The 18,456-nt window shown below is 40.8% G+C and overlaps 2 protein-coding genes across 5 annotated transcripts; one reads left to right on the top strand and one right to left on the bottom strand.

Moving 5' to 3' along the window:
* Positions 1-422: 422 nt before the first annotated feature.
* cbx1b (chromobox homolog 1b (HP1 beta homolog Drosophila)) lies at positions 423-6,384 on the top strand. Its single transcript, XM_032574475.1, has 7 exons — positions 423-438; positions 525-691; positions 1,578-1,659; positions 1,917-2,070; positions 2,806-2,959; positions 3,608-3,702; positions 4,303-6,384. Exons 3-7 carry the CDS (start codon positions 1,605-1,607, stop codon positions 4,442-4,444), a joined length of 600 nt encoding a protein of 199 aa, XP_032430366.1. The 5' UTR covers positions 423-438; positions 525-691; positions 1,578-1,604; the 3' UTR covers positions 4,445-6,384.
* Positions 6,385-6,800: 416 nt separating this feature from the next.
* On the bottom strand, positions 6,801-18,362 carry nfe2l1b (nfe2 like bZIP transcription factor 1b). 4 transcript variants are annotated; one of them, XM_032574463.1, is made up of 6 exons: positions 18,182-18,362; positions 15,087-15,875; positions 13,731-13,952; positions 11,722-11,811; positions 11,462-11,620; positions 6,801-10,836 (listed from the first exon to the last, which is right to left on the bottom strand). In XM_032574463.1, exons 2-6 carry the CDS (start codon positions 15,642-15,644, stop codon positions 9,475-9,477), a joined length of 2,391 nt encoding a protein of 796 aa, XP_032430354.1. In that variant the 5' UTR covers positions 15,645-15,875; positions 18,182-18,362; the 3' UTR covers positions 6,801-9,474. The 4 variants fall into 4 exon arrangements, with proteins under 4 accessions (XP_032430354.1, XP_032430357.1, XP_032430355.1 ...); XM_032574466.1 differs by having other exon boundaries at positions 11,722-11,772; positions 18,182-18,361; XM_032574464.1 differs by lacking the exon at positions 18,182-18,362 and adding an exon at positions 17,288-18,135.
* Between the last annotated feature and the right edge of the window lie 94 nt (positions 18,363-18,456).

Below are 18,456 nucleotides of genomic sequence, written 5' to 3'. Positions count from 1 at the left end.
GAATAATTATTGGAAACGCCAACTTCTTTTGAGGTGCAAAAATATCAAACCTCTGTACTGTTTCATATGCACGGCCAGCATCATGTTGAACTTTGATAGTCATAGTTGGTGAGAAATCTACATTAAACTGAATTCTGACTTTTACAGAAGTTCCTGTTGTTATTTTTACCATCTTGGAACTTGGAAATTCCAACTCCTCTGTACATTATAAGTAAGAATAAGTAACAATAAAGCCAAATAATAACCGGTATGTTCAAAATTTTCATTTTATTTATTTATGTTTTGCATATATATATTTTTTATTTTTGGCTCTTTTCTTTACTGCTATCAACCATGCGGATCGTCCAGCTAAAGGCCGCCGTGTTCATTGGGTCCGCCGCAGTGACAGATCTACAGAACATCTGGATGTGACGGAGGCGGCGCCAGCTCAGCGGGCGGGTAAATCTGCGTGCGTTAACAGTCGGTGAACCTCGGCTCGCGCCTCGCTCTGAACCAAACCATTTTTTTTTCTTTTTCCATTCCAGACGGAGGGGCGGAAACGGCAGCGCGCTCTGTTGTGGTCAAGCTAGCGGCTGGCTCGGCATTTCCACAACAAATCAACACAGGCAGCAGTGATTTTTCTGTATTATTGTAACACAGCTGCAATCAAGTTGCGGGACCTATAAATCGCCGCTTAAATTGAAGCTAATCGGTGAGTTCTTTTCCTTTTGTTGCTTCATTTGATTGTGCACCTCAGCCTGGGCTTTTTCAGCGTCACCGAGCCGCCTGTTCGGGTTGCATGTGCGAGTTGGTCATTAGCCCACACGTCTGCTTGAAAACAAGTTATCAGCCGCTGCGTGGCGCCTTATTTAGGTAAAAGTGCTCTTTACAGCTAGCAGCCATCGATAGGAATGCTTCATTTAGCGGCTGCCGCGAAAAGCAACATGGAGGAGACAACAGGGGAAAGGGGGCGGGGACGAGGGGGGTCTCTTTGGCTTTTTGTTCAGCGAGGATTCCTCCCTCTGCTCCTTAAAGTGAGGGGGTGAGGGGGAAATCCACCTGAAACCCGAACCAGAAGAGGAATTTCTCGTTGTTATCCATAAATAACAATGGTTGCATGCTTAGTATGTTCTCATGCATGCTCCAGTAGGCTTTGTAGCGGAGCACCCCGGCTCCTGTCGCCGCCAGGTGTTGCACACCTCCCGTTGCTGAGGGTGGAAGTCAGTGAGAGGCAGCCAGCTCTGCCGAAGCCAGACCACATTAGCTACTTTTTATTAACATGGAAAACGCATGCATGCATATGGAAGAATATTAGGGCCACTAATTAAAAAAAAAAAAAAGTAAATCTGACTTTGATTTGACACGTAAATCTGAAATGGTCCTCAAATCGGCTCTCTTATTCCACGAGCTGGTTGCTCCCAGGTTCTCATCTGCACTGGAATAATGATCAAAGTGAGAATTTTAAGTAATAACTCTGAGAAATAAAGTGAGAATTATGGGAAAAAGGAGAATTCTGGGAAATAAAAGAGAATCTTGAGAAAATGAACACCCCGTAAAGGTATATTGTTTTTTTTCTTCTGTCCTCTGTGTTTGACCAGGCACCTGTCAGTCCCCAGGTCTACCTGATGAGCATGAGCCAGACTCCAGAGCCTTCTAGCGATGGCGCCACCGTTACAGAAGGTTTTATACGTCATTTCGTCCTCATATGAACTTCTGCATTTGATTACTGTTGGAGAATAATTGTAAAAACGATGCGTTCTTTGACATTTCTGTGCCTCAGCAGCTACATGTCCCTGATTAAAAAAAAATAAAAAAGCGACTATCTTAACTTTCATCTCAACACCTGTAGGCCGTAGCAATGTTTCAGTTTTGAGCAAGAAAAAATATATATATATATATATGCTGTGTTTCCAACAACTCTGTTCATGATCTGGCAGAGGCTACAATAACAACACCTGAGAAGGAGAAGAAGGCGGATGAAGTGGTAGAGGAAGAAGAGGAGGAGGAAGAGTACGTGGTGGAAAAAGTCCTGAATCGGCGGGTGGTGAAAGGGAAGGTGGAGTACCTTCTCAAGTGGAAAGGGTTCTCTAAGTAAGTACGAATGAGCGTTATGTAAAGCAACAAACATTTGGGGGGCGAACTGAGGCTTAAATTTCATAGGCACTCATGGGAAAAGCATTATAATATTTGGTGATTACAGTATGTTAAAAAATCTGAGGTTATAATGAGTGAATTTTCTATTCGATATCCCGTGCATGTGAGCGTGTTATGACATTTTAACCTTGGTCAGGTTTCAATAACATATTGAATAAAAAAAACAAGTTTTCTAATATATACATGTTTTGAGCCACAAGGTGCAGTGAGAATAAAATTGAGACTAAATTTGCAATGAGGAAGAAGATTGATTGAAGATTGACTGGAAGAGACTCTTGTTTGTGGTGATGGAATGACGTTTCTGTGTCACGGCTCTTTAAATGTTTAGAAACAAACCGGCTCCAAGCTGGGGTGTTTTGTTTTTTTTTTCTTTCTTAGAACCAGAACCGGTTCTGAACCAACACTACAACAGCTTTCTTGGAATAACTTTCAAGCCCCCCCCAAAAAAAAAGCAGTTTTGCGTCTTTAAATAAATAAGCAATCATGTTTTAGTCGTTAATCTGAAGCTCAGGCAGATACGGCATTTCTGTAAAACATGGGAATGTAAAAAAAAAAAAAAGGATGTAAGAAATGTTTTAAGTAATTTGAAAGATCAAGCACAAAACAATGTATATATATATATAGTTCTCGAAGCTGACAACTGTATTCCTGCTCATGTCCTTAATTCGGCAGTGAGGATAACACTTGGGAGCCAGAAGAAAACCTGGACTGTCCGGATCTGATAGCAGAATATCTGCAGAAACAGAAATCGGCAAATGAGGGAAAGAGAAAAGCGCCTGGAGAGGCAGACGGAGATGAAAGCAAATCAAAGAAGAAAAAGGATGACGTGAGTTGTTAACTGTTCTGTTCTACTTTGATTTAGCAGTATTAATACTAAATTGGCTTTAATGAATAAAAAAAGTCTAAAAGATGTTTGATGCATATAAATAGAGGCCAAACAGAGAAAAATGTATTACATAAAAAGTGTCGGGGGTTTTTTTTAGGAAATGAGTAGTCTGCAGTCAAATTTTCAGTTTCTATTTAGAACTCTTAAAAATGCTTAATTTTTATGTATAATTTAAATCAATCACATCATTTTCTATAAAAACTTCTTCTAAGGGTTTTATATTCTGCTTCATTTGTGTTTATTCTGATCACCATTTGAGCCAAATGACTTGTTCAAGATTTGACAAAGTGTTAACCCTGGTCAAAGCACCATAAGGATAAGCCACATTTCCTTACAGCAGATCTAATCAGATGATAGAAAATGTCGTGTGTGTGTATAAAGGGAACATTTACGGAAACACATGAATAACATGTTTTATTTTCGCAAGAATCCACAATTCTTTTTAGCAAAAACGTAAACACTTTTACAGTAACCAAAACAAATTCGATAAAAAGTACTTGAAGTAGTTTTAAGTTTTTCTAAAAAAGTCGTTTTGGTATTGAACTGTAGCGACATTCATGGACTGAATTTATTCTGTTCGACCGGCAGAATGAGAAGTTGAGAGGCTTCGCTCGAGGTCTGGAGCCAGAAAGGATCATCGGTGCCACAGACTCTACAGGAGAACTCATGTTCCTTATGAAATGGTTTGTCAAACCAAACTGAGACATTTTAGACGAAAACTGACATTTTTATGAGAACGTATTTACACCCCTGACAGATTTCTTTTGGTTTTGCTCTTTTTTTTTTTTTGGGGGAGTGTTTGGATCGTCAAATTTGAATATCGAACAAAGATAACTTGAGCAAACACAAGGAAAAACTGTTCTCAAAGGATTTCAATTATTAAAGGCAAAGGTAACCAACCCGACCCTTTGTTTAAAAAAAAAAAAAAAGAAGTATTTGCTACCCGTAACCATGGCAGTAACAATAAGTGTTTATGCTAAGTGGCAGTGAGCCTTTTAGGTTGCCGTGGAGGAATTTTCATCCTCTACTCTTTTATCGCACCATTGGAGGGCCTGCTTAAGGTCGGCAGCAAATCAACTTAGACGGATCCAAAACTTTGAGGTGGATTTACTGGTGTGCTTCAGATCACCATCCTGCTAAATATCCCAAACGCATTTGAGAAAAAAAAAAAAAAAGAATCAAAAACATCAGAAATGTCTTCGGTGGCGAAAATGCTTTTAATCACACTGTAAAAACCTTTTTGTCTTTGTGACATCAGTTAATTCAGTCTGTGGGTTTTACAGGAAACACTCGGACGAAGCCGACCTGGTGCCAGCAAAAGAGGCCAACGTGAAGTGTCCTCAGGTGGTGATCTCCTTCTACGAAGAGAGGCTCACCTGGCACTCGTATCCCTCAGAGGACGAGAAAAAAGACGACAAGAACTAAGGCAGACGAAGTAGCAGGGCTGGGGAAGAGGAAGAACCTTTTGAACTCCAGTGTGCTTTTGAGAGAGAGAGAGATAAAAAAAAAAGACCAGCAAGACCTTGTGGACTCATTTGTCGTTTTGGTGTAGTTTCACTCATCTGATTCTCCTTTTTATGTGGATGTAATCTAAATATATATGCTTCAGATTTGCCTGAAAAGCCAGAGCAAAGGCAAGAAAGCAACGCAGCAGTTAATTTTCAGCAAACATTCCAGTCGTTTTTGCTTTGGATATCGTTTCCGCTCTGTGTATCATGCTTTCTTTTCCCTGTGTATGCTTACGGAGCGCTACATTCAGTGCTGAGGTGGACATTTTCATTGTAATTGATCACCAGTATTTGAAAGATATCGTTCAAAACCGACAGCAGTTGATGTTGGAGTGTTTTTCTTTTCCCAGTTTCTAAGACAACCACTGTGGGTTTGATTACTGGTTTGTTTTTCACTATGTAAACAAATGCAAATTTGCCTGAATTCATTTTTTTTTTTTAGGTGCATATCGGTTACAATATTGAGTATAATCTGTTTAATTTTTTAAAAGGTTTTGGGATGAAAAAAGCCAAACCAGGCAGATAGGTTTTCCTCATTTTGGATTTCAATCTTACTGAAAAAAAGAATAATATAGTAACGTGATTAGTGATGTGACCTTATTTGGTGTTCTACTTGTTTACAATCTGAGTTTTTAAAAAATTTTTTTAATGATTTTTGGGGTCATTTAAAGGTGTGTATTGACTGCAGAAACTTGGGTAGTTTTCTGGGGTACCCTCATTCTTTTCTTTGTAACAACTGGAGCCCATATAAGTATAAACAAGCAGAAATGTACCACATAAAACACATGGGAGTCAATAGGTACAGCTACGTACTAATCTGAGCCATCTGGGTGTGGCTATGTGATGGGAAGATGCTTAGCATTTCTTTTTTGTTGAATATTTCCAGCATTCAGCCACCTCCCACTTCAAATCTCTTAACGGCTCATGTTTGCATGAAATTGTTCAACAGTGGTGAGTAGAATATTTGTGAAAACAAAATTCAAACCCAGTCACTCATAGAGAATGTCAGTTTTACAATGCTTACATTCAAAAACATTAATAAAAACAGCTAACCCTAGTGAAAATATTATTTGAATGTCATTAATGAAGTGTGGTCTAAAGACAGAGTAAACACACACTTCAAAGCCCTTTTGTTATGAATTTAAACTTGTAATGTTTGTGTTTTTAATAATTACTTAAAAAAAAACAACCAGTCCTCTGTCAATGATTTTGAATTTGAAAGAATCCAATAGGATACACAGTGAAGGCCTTGATTATTAAAAATCCTTAGTTATGTTTTGACATTAAACTAACTAATTGGTGTTCTACTTGTGACATTAAACTAATTTTAGTTGTCTTTCAGAGTGTAACCACTCAAAGAGCAAACCAAATTCTGTTAAATTAATTGGTTATAGGGTTATTGCTGCTTCACGAGTTGTTTTTAAACGATGAAAACGATGAAACGGTCTCAGATTAGAGCTGTATTTGTCTAATTTCAGTGTTTCAATACTCTGTTGCCAGCATTTGAAATTTCTTTGTACAAGTGGGAGTTGAACAAATCAGACAATGCAGGATTATTATTTGTTGTACTGCAACTTCCAGTTTTATTATTTTATAAAAACCTGTGCAGCAGAGCAGTGACCCTCTGCATTAGCAATGTAATTTACACCCCACAGCGGGCAGGGCGGCATAAAACTTTCTAGAAAATATTTCGGGGGCTTTTCTGGGTTGCGGTCGAAACACACCTTTAACTGCTTTGCCCAAACTTGTTTGGTGTAAGCTTACAAATCATTCTGTGAATAATTTGTTTATTGTAATCTTTCTAGTGTCTTTGTTTTACTTGTCACTTTTGGAAAATAAAACCAATTTTTGTTACAAGACTTGTTTCCAGTCACTATAACGTTTTGCGGGGTGAGATCCAATTCCTAAAGTGCCAGAGAGCGTTAAGTCAGAAGCAGAATATATTTAAGTGAAAGTGAATAGAAAGGCATTTAGTATGAAATTATTGCTAATTATTTAAATGCGTCAAATGCTTAAAGGAAAATTGATGTTCAAACATATAGTTAAAAATAAAGTTCCTCGCCCAGCCCAGCAGGTTCGCCCTCATGAGTGTCCACCGAGTTGGCAATTTCGGGCATATGGTGTATCCAATTATCTACATCCTTTCCCCCTCAAAATCTTAAATTAGGACTCTTGGTAATAATTCATATTTAAATTGTGGAGCCTCCACAGAACAAAATTGTCATCGGCTGATATGAAAAGCATCTTTCAGTCAAGCATGATCAGTACATGAGTCACAGGTGAAAATAAAAACACTTTATTAATCGATAAAAACAATTCTTGATTGCCAGCAAACATCCGGAAACTGGGAACTACAATCCAGACTCAAAGCAGAGAGAGTGCGACCGTTATGGAGACATTAGACAAACTACAGAAAAACAAACATGAAAATATTTACAGAACAAGACAGACAAAAAAAAAAAAGTGCACCAAGTAGTAGCAGTACTTAATAGTTGGTGTTGCACTGGGTTACATTAGAGTGAATGTTAACCAGAGATTCATGCCTTAATATCACATTTAATGAAAGACATTTCTCCTTTTGAACAATTTTTTTTTTTTCGGACATCATCTCAGTGTTGCGAGTTTTGCTTACCCTCTTGTAAATATTTTCACCTAACTGCTAGCTGCAGCGATAGGCCCCCCCCCTTTTTTTTTTTTCTATTTTCACACAACTCGCGCACCGACGGACTTCATTCAAACAGACAAGTAATAGCACTTCTACTTTGAGAACATTCCCTCCCTCCATGTTCTCAAAATCCTTTAAAGTGAAGATCATGAGTTTTAAATGAAGGCATTAAAAAAAATTGTAAGTGGCCTCAACACACACCGTCACCGCTCACACTTATCTTTTACCTCACAACGGGACTCGCTCTCCTCAAAAACACTCAAAACGCAGGATCTGTAGGACTAAAGCCAACTACCCGGCTTCACAGCAGTTAAATATTTGCTTCAAGTGCATTTCGGATGTGGAAAATCTGCAAATAAGTTCAAATAAATGGGGCACAGCAAACGATGCCAACTGAGCCTGCTTTGTTTTAATGCTTAAAATGGGACATCCAGGGGAAGAAAATAATAAAAAGTAACGGTGATATAAATAATATGAAAATGTTCATCAGTAATTCAAGTCAAAACGTTGAAATCACTTCAGTGATTTATTTCAACTGTTTACTTCTGTGAATTTAGACGATTACACCTTACAGCTAATGAAAACCTTCATGTTCAGTTTCTCCAAATTATTTGACTCAATTTGAGCATTTCTCCTGAGCCTAATGAAAACACTTGTGACATGGCTTCTGGGTCAGTCCTAGATATGTGTGTGTGTGTGTGTGTGTGTGTGTGTGTGTGTGTTGGCGGCTCTCTCACTGTTGACTTCAGCCTTGTGCGGCGTTACCTCTGTATATTGTGCACCATTTTCAATTTCAGTTTTTCCTTCCACTGAACTTTCCATTTATATGCTCGCATACTGCACTGTTCCTTGCTTAGGGTGTCAACACAATGTAACCAATGACTGTGTTGTCCATAACCAGATCCCAACATAAGACTTCTGAATTGCAAAATGTAATTGTTCTTATAAAATATTCAAATTATTTAAGGTTCAGAATTTTTGTTTTCATTTGTTGTAAATCATAATCATCAAAACTAACAGTTACTAGAAATAAATAGTTGAAATATCTCACTATGTATGTGGAAAATCTATATAATATATGATTGAAATTTAATTACCGGTACTGAAGTAAATGTCCTTTTAAATTCTATAAATGTAATCTGTGACAGCCGAAGTAGGATGAAATGGTACAGTACACTCTGGATCTCCAGACCTATTGCAGCTTGATGTGAAAGGTTTTATCAACACAGACAGTAGGGGGGAGGGGGCTCGACCTATAACCCTGCTTATTCTACACATTATAAACAGTTAATAAGAACCTTCCTAAATGCAGCCCCTGTATTTAAACCTGCAGTGAGGGAAGAGCGACAGAAACGGCAAAATGCATACCAAGCCAAGCCTTTTAAAAGACAAATTACAGTGCTATGTATAATTCATAAGGAACTTGATACATTTTGCAACGCGGTGCGCCTTGTCCCAGAAATATCTCTCGGCTTCTCCTGCAGGACTTCGCGGCCGGCTCTCCAACTCTCAGCCTCGGACTTCTCATCCAATCATCTGACTTCCACACGTCAAACCCACCGTTTTAAGGGCCTTCTACGTTTAGGTGCCACCCAGAAATTGACTCAAAAACTAGACTTTGCGGTACACACCTACAGAGTAAGAATGCAGCGTCTGAGCATTTTGGACTTGTACGGATCAGGTGATCAGGTGATCAGGTGCGCCCTACAACCTTTGGTTAGTATAGGTGTTAATGGCATTCAAAAACAATGTACTTCCTTTAGCCTTTGGTTTCTTGTCTCACAACTTCAGGTGCTCATCTTTGCCTTAAGATCTACAACTTAAAAGCAATTCCTAAAAGTCTCCAGGGTGGGATGTGAGCTGATAGTCCATTGAACCCTTTAATCCACAGGTATTCCAACCATGCATGTTAGCTTAGCCCTCCGACATCGGTCCATTCTTCCACCCGACACGCCTCCATCCCTAGTGGTTTGGTGGAAAAGGAACGAGAGCAGCTATTTCTTCTTCTAGTAGCTCAGTTTTTGTCCTTCAAGTCCCTCCCTTTTTCTGGTCTAAATAATGAAACACCGGTTCTCGAGCCAAGAGCTATTCCGCTTCAGAGTTGTTTCTAGGAAAAAACGCAGGAAGAGAATGAAAGAGGAGAAACTAACCCAGGGAGGAGGAGTAAATGCCGTTTCTCTTCAACAGAATCTTCTTAAAGGAAAAAAAAGGCATCTCTCTTGCATCTGCACAAATCTGACTGATTTAGCAAAGTGATAGAATAACCAGCAGTCTCTCTGCGCTCACTTTTTTTTGTCTTTCTGTTTTTTCTCCGGTTTTCTGCTCTGCTGCTGCGCGGCGGCCGCCCCGCTGCGGGGCGCGATCAGCACGCTGCCGTCGGCGCCGTACTGCAGGCAGTACTCGCTGGGGGGAAAGGGCCGGCCCTCCTCGTCCCGCAGCTGACTGAAAACCTCCTGGCACAGGCTCTGCATCTTCTGCTTCAGCTGCCGGATGGAGCGGATGAACTCCATCTTCTCCTTCAGCAGGCGGGCCTTGTCGCGCCGCAGGTCCTGCACGCCCTGCTCCAGGTTGATGATGGTCTCCAGCTTGCGCTTGCGGCAGTTCTGGGCGGCCATCTTGTTCTTGCCGCGCCGGCGGATGTCGCGGATGAGGGCGAGCTGGGCCTCGCTCAGGTGGTGCTTGGCCAGCAGCTCGTTGAACTCCTCCACGGGGAGGTTGACGATCTTCTCGTTGGAGAAGGGGATCTTCATGGCGCGGGCGCGGCGCTCGTCGCGACTCGCGTGCTTGTCGAGCAGGTCCTGAGAGGGCTGCAGCTTTTTGTCGCGACTCGTTTTCTTCCCGGCCGACAGGAGGAGGTCCGGGTGCTCTGGGAAGCTGGAGGAGAGCGGCACGTTGTAGGTGTGATTGTGGCTGATGCCGTCCAGCTGAGGGAGGCCGTTGAACTGGGAGAGGTCCTGGAAGCTCATGCGGCAGAGCTTGCTGTACTCGGGCTGGTAGCCGCCCACCGCGCCCTCCTCCGTCTCCACGGCGGCCGCCTCGGAGTCGGTGCTGTATCCCACGGCGCCCTCCTCGGAGAAGTTGGCGGAGGTGGAGGAAGAAGAGGCCGCGGAAGAGCAGGAGGTCTCCGAGCTGCTCGGCGAGGCCGGGCTGTGGCTGGAGTCCAGTGAGAGGCCGGAGTCCGAGTCGAGCTCTTCCTCCAGCTGAGATGCCTGAGCCTGGCTGAAGCCCTCCTCCATGGCCAGGTCCAGCAGGCTGATTTCATCCAGCATGGACTCCTCCAGGAGGGTGGTGAAGGGGTCCGGCAGGTTCGGCGTGGAAGTGACGTTGTTGCTGGAGCTGTTGATGGGCGGCAGGAAGACCCCCGTCAGGTTGGTTGCTCCGAACGTAGAGTTGATGTTGGTGGAGTTGCCCGAGGAGAGCCTGAGCATGCTGGTTTGAGGCGTGACGCTGACCGAGTCCAGCTGGGGGCGGAAGATCTGCGGGAAGTCCTGGCTGCAGCTGGGCAGGGAGGCCTGGTGGAGGCTGACATCCTGGTTGATGGGTGTGGGATTCTCAGAGAGTCCGAAGGTCCCGGCAGCTGTCGGTTCCGCCGTGGCGTTGCTGGCGTTCCCGCTGTTGGAGGCGCTGTTGTTGACGTCCATCGCCTTCAGACACAAACAACAGAAAAGTGTACATCCAAATCTTTGGCCAATTGGAACCAAGTAATGCAGTTGAAGGCACTTAGAGGGCCAATTTTGTTTAAGTAAAAACTTTAAAATAAATTCACTGTACATTTTTGATTTTATCAGCTAACTAATACATTTTTAACAAATGACTGAAATGTACAAAGTCTTCAGATTTTTGTGAGAAAGTGATCCATCAATTATAAGACACTGTTTTGTTGCATCGATTGTTTTTTAGTCTAAGCTAAAACAACAACAACAGGAAGTTGCACTTGCTGTGTTAATCTAGCGGAGCGCCCAAGTGCTTTTGAGTGTTTGTGGTTCAACTCAAGATAAATACAGAACGTGTTTAAGAAATGAGAAATATTTCTCACCAACACTGTGACAATGACAGAGAATTAAGAAAGTAAAATATACATGTATATATTGTTTTAAAAATGTCTCAAGTATAATTTATACAACCCAATGTATAGGCAAAATGTGTAATGTATTTTTTTTATTTCTAGTAATAAAAAGCTAGACCCTTTTTAACCCGACATTACAGCATTGATTTTTAATCAGAGACACTAAATCTCATGGGTCCTAAAAGCAGCCAAACACAGCCTACCTGCAGCTCCATGATGGCCATGATGTCCTGCCACTGCTGCTCCAGGTCTAACTGCGGCTCTGCTGTGGGCATCTGTGGAGCCAGAGTGAGGCCCTGGGAGGTGGAGGGAACTTCTTCATTGGAAATGGATACTTCCTGGTTACCGACCGGGACAGGAAACTAATCAAAGCGTGGGTAGACGATAATAGAAAAATATACATTTGACGTTACAGGGAGTGCTTCACAGAACTTCAAATCAGCTGCAGACGTTACATCGTTACCTCAGCTTCTTCTCCAAAAGGAAACGTGGCCTCCAACAGCCTCAAGCACTCCTGTAGTGACAGTGAAGTCTGTGAGCCAAGAACTGGCAGCTAACAACAATAAAACACAGACAGGTGTGCTACGTTAGTGCTTCTGCACCCTTAGGTTTAAAAAAACGTCCCTCTCATAACTGCCCCCTTTTGGAAAGAAAAGAAGTAAATTACAAATTATTCAAAATAAATCCTGTTATACATTTAGTTTCAAAATTTTTGATACGCTGATCTGTGGGGGCGTGTCACTGTTAAGATGCTTGACACCACAAACATCAACAACTTTGGTCCAAATCCAAATCGGTTTTTCACAACCAGAGAGCAAGTTTAGAATCACATTAGGCAGTTGTAACGTGACTGTCGTGGAAAAAATACTATTTCCAAGAACTGTTCAGGTGAAATCACTCAATCAGGTTTATTCATATATTGTGCACAATTAGGCCTGTCATGATAGCAAATTTTGCTGAGCGATTAATTGTCTCAAAAAATTATTGCGATAAACGATAATATTGTCTGAAGACCTTTTTACACTGATTTAATGGAAATGACGTAATAATGCATGTGATTTCCTGCCAAAGATAGATACACTTTATTTTCAAAAGAATATTTAACACTGGAGCTGATAAACAAAATAAACAAAGCAACCAAAAACAAAATGGATTCTCAGTCTCCATTAACAAAAAATGTACTTGATAAAAATTAAACAACATAAAGCCAAAGTGGAAATAAATACTGCATTCAACCAAAAGAGTGCAGATTATGAAGTCTGTATACCATGTTGCCCTTCAGTAATAATTAGATTTAAATAGAGAAGATGGGCACATCGACTACCTGATGCAATAGTTCACACTACATGATCTTTTGCTCCTATTTTTCCCCATACAACAATCTTAGACCTTTGGTCTTTCTAAGATTGTGTGGTGTGTTACGGTAGATCCTCGTTGCCGCTCCGATCTAAATCAGGGGTTTTCCCCGACTGGGATCTTAACGCAGCCTATTGAAAGTGACGGGTAGCCAATCAGAAAGCGAGGATTCTCCTCCGTGTTTTCTGAGGGGAAATTACGTCGGGGAATCCCAAACAGCTGACACGGGCAACCCGAAGTCCAGCCGCCTTGGAAACAACATTAATGTTTATTCAACATGCAAAGAATATAGAAATGACAAGGGGAGGAGTTGGAGCGAAATTGCTACCGCAGTTGATAAACCCGGTAACTTTTCAGCTGTTCTTCGTTAAGGTGACGTAAATAGGTTCTAATGATTTTCATTCAGTCAGGACTTTACGCTGACACTAGCCACATGCATTGCAGGTAGATTGTAGTAAAGCATTGAATTAGTTCACTGGACTTGTAGCCATTATTTTGTGCCCATTGTTGGACACCACACGGCAGGAATTAACCCGATCGAACCGATATACCTAGGATTTCTGTCGGCTCATGTGTGGTCTGTCAGGTTTTGAAAATGGGCCGACAATCGGCCGACAGCTCTAAGATCGTGTAGTGTGCGCTGGGCTTTACACTAAGGAAATGAGGAAGGAAGGAGTCAGTGGAGAGCACCGGAGTTAAGCCTTTTTTCATTCGGTGTCATCAACAGAAAGAGAAAAAGGTCGGGAGAGACGATAATGCCGATAATTGAAATGACGTCGATAGTTTTAATTTATCGTACGATTAATCGATTTATCGTTTATCGCGACAGGCCTATGCACAATACAGAGAGCTTGTTTTTTTTTCACGACAGTGACAAAATATGACTAGGAGTACAAAAATTTCTGCAATATCTGATACAGAACTCCACCAAATATTCAGAAATGAATGGCAATTGTCAGTCACCAAAGATTAAAAAAAAAAGAAAAACAACAAATTTTGCAAGAGCCTCTTTAAAAATGGTTCCACATTTACTAAAAACTCGCACTCAACCAACAAATAAATATCCTGTCCATCAATGCTTTACTCTTTTTTTGTTGTTGTTGTGTCTTAACTTACCTGCTCAGGAATGCTCTCTCCAGTCTCTCCATCCACCGGCTGGGACCCCTGTAAGTTTATCCCATTTCTCCAGCTCTCTTGTTCATCATTGACATCTTTGCTGTCCTGTGGGTTGGGCTTCTCCTCCTCCGTGTCCTTCTGACGGTTGCTGTAGCTGAACACTTCTCTTCCTGCTCCAAGGTCGATGTCCTGTCGCCATAGGATGTCAATCAAGTCAATGTCCTAAAACAGAAGCAAAGAAAACTCTAAAAACTGTTCTGCGCACCAGTGAAACTATGATCAGAGGATTTGAACAGATTTTGGTTGTGCCACTATTTTCATTATTAGATCAAGCTGTAAATGACCTACTTTTGAATTTAATTTTTTCAAATAAAATGTGTTTTTCAGTGCTGAAGAGTTCTTTAAAGGGCAGGTCATGTAACACAAATCAGATGGTTCAACCATGATATAAACACTTTGACACGGTGGTGATTCTTGTGATTCAGTAAAAGAATAAACAGAAATCTTCAGCTTGAATGTTTTACTGTATCACTGTGTTTCAATGGAGAACAAAAACAATGAAGCACAGTGTGTACACGTGAGACAAGTAAATAAATAAAAAAAGCAGTAAATTTAAAGATTTAAAGCTTAATTAACTGGACTGAAAGCTAAAGGATGCAAACGCCACCAGCAGCTCAATGCGACTTAACTGGTTTGACTTGAAATAGATAAAAATAAAAACAGCCAGGAAATGGGGAAGGTGGAAGAAGAACTGATGTTACATATCACTTTATATTTTTATTTATTTATTTTTTAAATCACAAAAGATGCAACATTTTATAAACCAAAACTGACAAAAATAAACAAACATGCTATTTTCTAAGTTTTAAAATCTCTATCGTCCTGTACTTACAGGCACAACTCAAAAGCTAAAATATAAAACTGGATATTTATTTTAGTTCATCAATATATAGCATCAATACCAAATGATCTTTTTCAATATAGCTTATATACCAAATTGAATGGTTATCTCTCACAGCGAATGAAAACCCAGAATTGTGTTTCTCAAAAAATGTGTGTATTATATCAGACCAAATCACAGGAAAGAGCGTTAAACTGAATATGGTTCAGCAGACTGTCACTGACACGATTCACAAAGAAGAGTTAGCTACAAGTACATAAATGGAAAATGTAGTGGAAGGAAGACATGAAGTAGGAAATGATGAACAAGAATCCAGACATTTTGGAAATCAAGGTTCCAGAGTGTGAAGGGAGAAGGGAGAGCTACAGAATGTTGACTGATGTTAAGGATTAAATTAAAAATTAAAAGACATCCTCTTGAGTCCAACTCTAAAACCTGTAACCATGGTGTTCTACCTCTTTGGTGAGGTCGTCATTGCCGCCTCCGCTGCCCTGCTCCTGGTTTCCCTCTGGGGCCACGGCTCCCAGGCTGCTGTCCGCTGCGTTCAGGTCGTACGTGGATTCAGGCGCTCCGCCTCCTCCCCTCATGGCCGGGGTAGCGTCAATGTTGTTAATGTCCTCTAGGCCGGCCCCATTGTCCAGGGTTATGCCGGGGCTGGACTGACCGCCTGCGGACACCACCGTCTCAGAGTCGCGATGCACTAGCCAGGTGTTGAGCTCGGAACTGGGCACGGAGAGGCGATCCAGCTGGCGCACCTCGTTCAGCAGCCGCCGGGTCGTGAAGAACTGGTCCAGGTCCACACTCTTTGGATGGATCCCATAGCCGTCCAGCGTGTTGCGCAGGTTGTGGAACTGGGTCTGTGTGTAGGCTGAGCTGGGCCCCAGGATGATCTCTCTTAAAGGGGGCAACTGATTGCTTAGATACGTGTCGACGTCCACCCGCACCCCAATGAGACTCAGAAGGATGGTGAACTGAATCAGGCCCTCTGTGAAGTACTTTTTCAGGTAAAGCATTTCTTTACAAAGGAACAAAAAAATGAAAGTAAAAAAGTAAAACAAAAACAGGGGCGACTACTTGTAATCAATAACTCTCTGCTAAAACTAAGGGATGAAAACTGATACAAGAACATAAAAGTGGTTGAAGAAGGCAAAGCGTCTGAGAGTTAATTTAAAAGGGTTCAGGTTCCAAGATAAGGTTTCCACTTCTCAGAAGAGTTTCTTCAAAGTGTTATCATCTCCCCATTCCTGCCAAATAGAAGAGATTACATTTTATTTTTACAGTTACCCTTGTAATTTAAATTTGAGGCCTACGTAATAAACAAAAAAAACAAAGGTTAACTTAAAAAAAATTATATGCAACTTTAGTTAACATAAGAAGAAGGTTTTCATTTCACCACCCATTCAAATTACAAAAAGGTCTCTGAGGCAGAAACTCAACGGTATCAGAGGGAAAGTTGAATGTCTGAGAGGTTTGATTAAGTCATAGCATAACATTCTTCAGTCAGAACTACCCCAAAATTAATAAATCAAGGCCACTCAAGCAATTCTCCATTAATAATGTGGATAGGAGAAGCAATAAACGAACAAACAATTCTAAGACAAAAATAAATATGAATTATAATCTAATATGTACAACGTAGATGTATTTAGGACTTTTTAAAAGAGTTTATGTCACTTATCAACATGTCTGCAGCTGCTGTTTGCGCTTCAATCACCTAGCTGGTGATCACTGAACAGGTTGTGCCATCTCCCTCAAAAATATTTTGTATTTGCTATTTGAATTTTCAAGAATTTTGGATAATAACCTTAAGGAATCATATCTAGAATACTATTCACATCTCCTAACATTTTATTCCTTTTGTCTTCATTAGTGAAATTAGAATATATATATATATATATATATATATATCACACTATCCTTACTTCCTTGGTGGCAAATACTGGATTCACTTAAAAAAAAGTGATTTGTCCTTCATATAAAAGTGTTTTTGCTGATACGTTAGAAGACTTATTTCCTTTCGCTAACCAGTGACATTAGTTGAGTTACAGACACTAAAGTCATGTAATGTGGCTGGTGGTTTGTTCAAACTAAAACTGAAAGCCTTGTAGTTTTGTCACAGCATAAAACAATTATAGCATTCCAGATCTACTGCAATCAAGTTAAAGACGAAGAAATAAAAAATGCAAGGACCATAATATGGAAGTAGTAATGGATGAATTAACATACAAATTTACCAGATGAATTTAATGTCACTCTTATTATAGAAAATCTAGACTACAAATTTTTAAGAAGGAATATTTACGCCAAAAATCTACTGATTTGCTTTAGAAAAAGATCATTTCAAAAATAACTAACGTGTCAATATTTAGGCATCGTGGTACTCTGTAAAAAATACACTCAAATTTCTCTATTGTGAAAACTCCAATCTGAGGAAATTAAAGCATTTCTCAATAGCATAAAACAAAACCAATGTAGGAGCAAAAAACATGAACAGTAATTTAAGACATAACTATATGCTGAAAAATCTAAACATATTAAAGACTTTTTAAGGCCTAAATGGTAGATCTTTACATTAGACTTGTTAACGTTTTGATTCCTTGTTGCATCAGTCCACACACTCCAATCACTCAGCTTTCAAACACTTAAGACTTCTTACCTATCCACACTTGCATTAAACACATTATAGGAGAAGAAAGAAAGAGCAGGACTTGCTAACCACTTCATCCTAAGAGAACAGGAGGACTGATGTCGGATCGCACCACGCTGTTGATCTTCATTTTAAGACATTCGGCAGAGAAGACAAGATGAACACAGATATTCAGGCATCACCCCACCCTTGACAGGACAACTACTTCTTCTGGCTGCTGCTGAAGGTGAACGAGGGAGTCCAGATAGCTAGCTCGACTTGCTCTGACACCCACCAACGGCGACGCTGGGTGGCCGGCAGGGTCCCTCCCTCCTCCTCCAGCACAGCTGCGCCTATCTTTGTCCTTCCAGCTGGTGGCTACCCACTGATTCACGACCGGCCACCGCTAACACACGTCTATAACCTCCTTCTGACGCTACATAAAGTAACCGTTTTAAAACCTTTCGCTGCTTTACTCCAATTTCTCTTTCGCCAGAAAGTGGCAGGTGCCTCTGCTAATATTTACTTTCTCCCTAGCTAGTGTCAAACAATCTCCCTAGCAACAAGTGGGGAAAATATGAGTGACATGACAGTTCAGCCATTCAACGGCCTCAACTTCTGTGATGTAACATGACTCCAGAGAGTCCAGACCAATAAGAATACGTCGTAGGCGGGGTTTAATGAACGACGCGACAGTGGTACGGGAAGTCAAAAACTACACTGTTAGCCTTATAAGCTAGTTTACAGCAAACTAATTTAACTAATTTTAAAATGAATAGATATTGAAAACAAATTCCACCCGGCTTCTGATACATAAATACTATTATAATTATGTGTCGCTGCATTATGTTGTGTCGTGAAACAATGAAGCCCATGTATCGGTCAACGTGATAATTCGTTAAAACCGTTAAATTGTATACTTACGCATGAAGATTTTGTAACCGTGTCTTCATGCCCACATGTCGACTAACACACCAGATCAGTGATTTAATCCGCTAGTCACTAAAAGTTCTGCTGAGCTGCTATCCTTACTGAATGGCCCACCATGACTTGCAAAATCACTTGCTACCGCTGCTAGCCTAGCCCAAAACACGCGTACACACGGAGCATGCGTAGAACATTCTAGAGGTAAGCTTTCATCAGCTGACGGAAATTCCCCCCCACCCCCAGTGTTATCAAAGTCTGGTTTAGTTTGTATA

The sequence above is a fragment of the Xiphophorus hellerii genome, chromosome 10 (genome assembly GCF_003331165.1).
Source record: "Xiphophorus hellerii strain 12219 chromosome 10, Xiphophorus_hellerii-4.1, whole genome shotgun sequence".
NCBI lineage: Eukaryota > Metazoa > Chordata > Actinopteri > Cyprinodontiformes > Poeciliidae > Xiphophorus > Xiphophorus hellerii.
The sequence above is the reverse complement of the archived record's forward strand: the minus strand, read 5'-3'. Positions and strand labels throughout refer to the sequence as shown.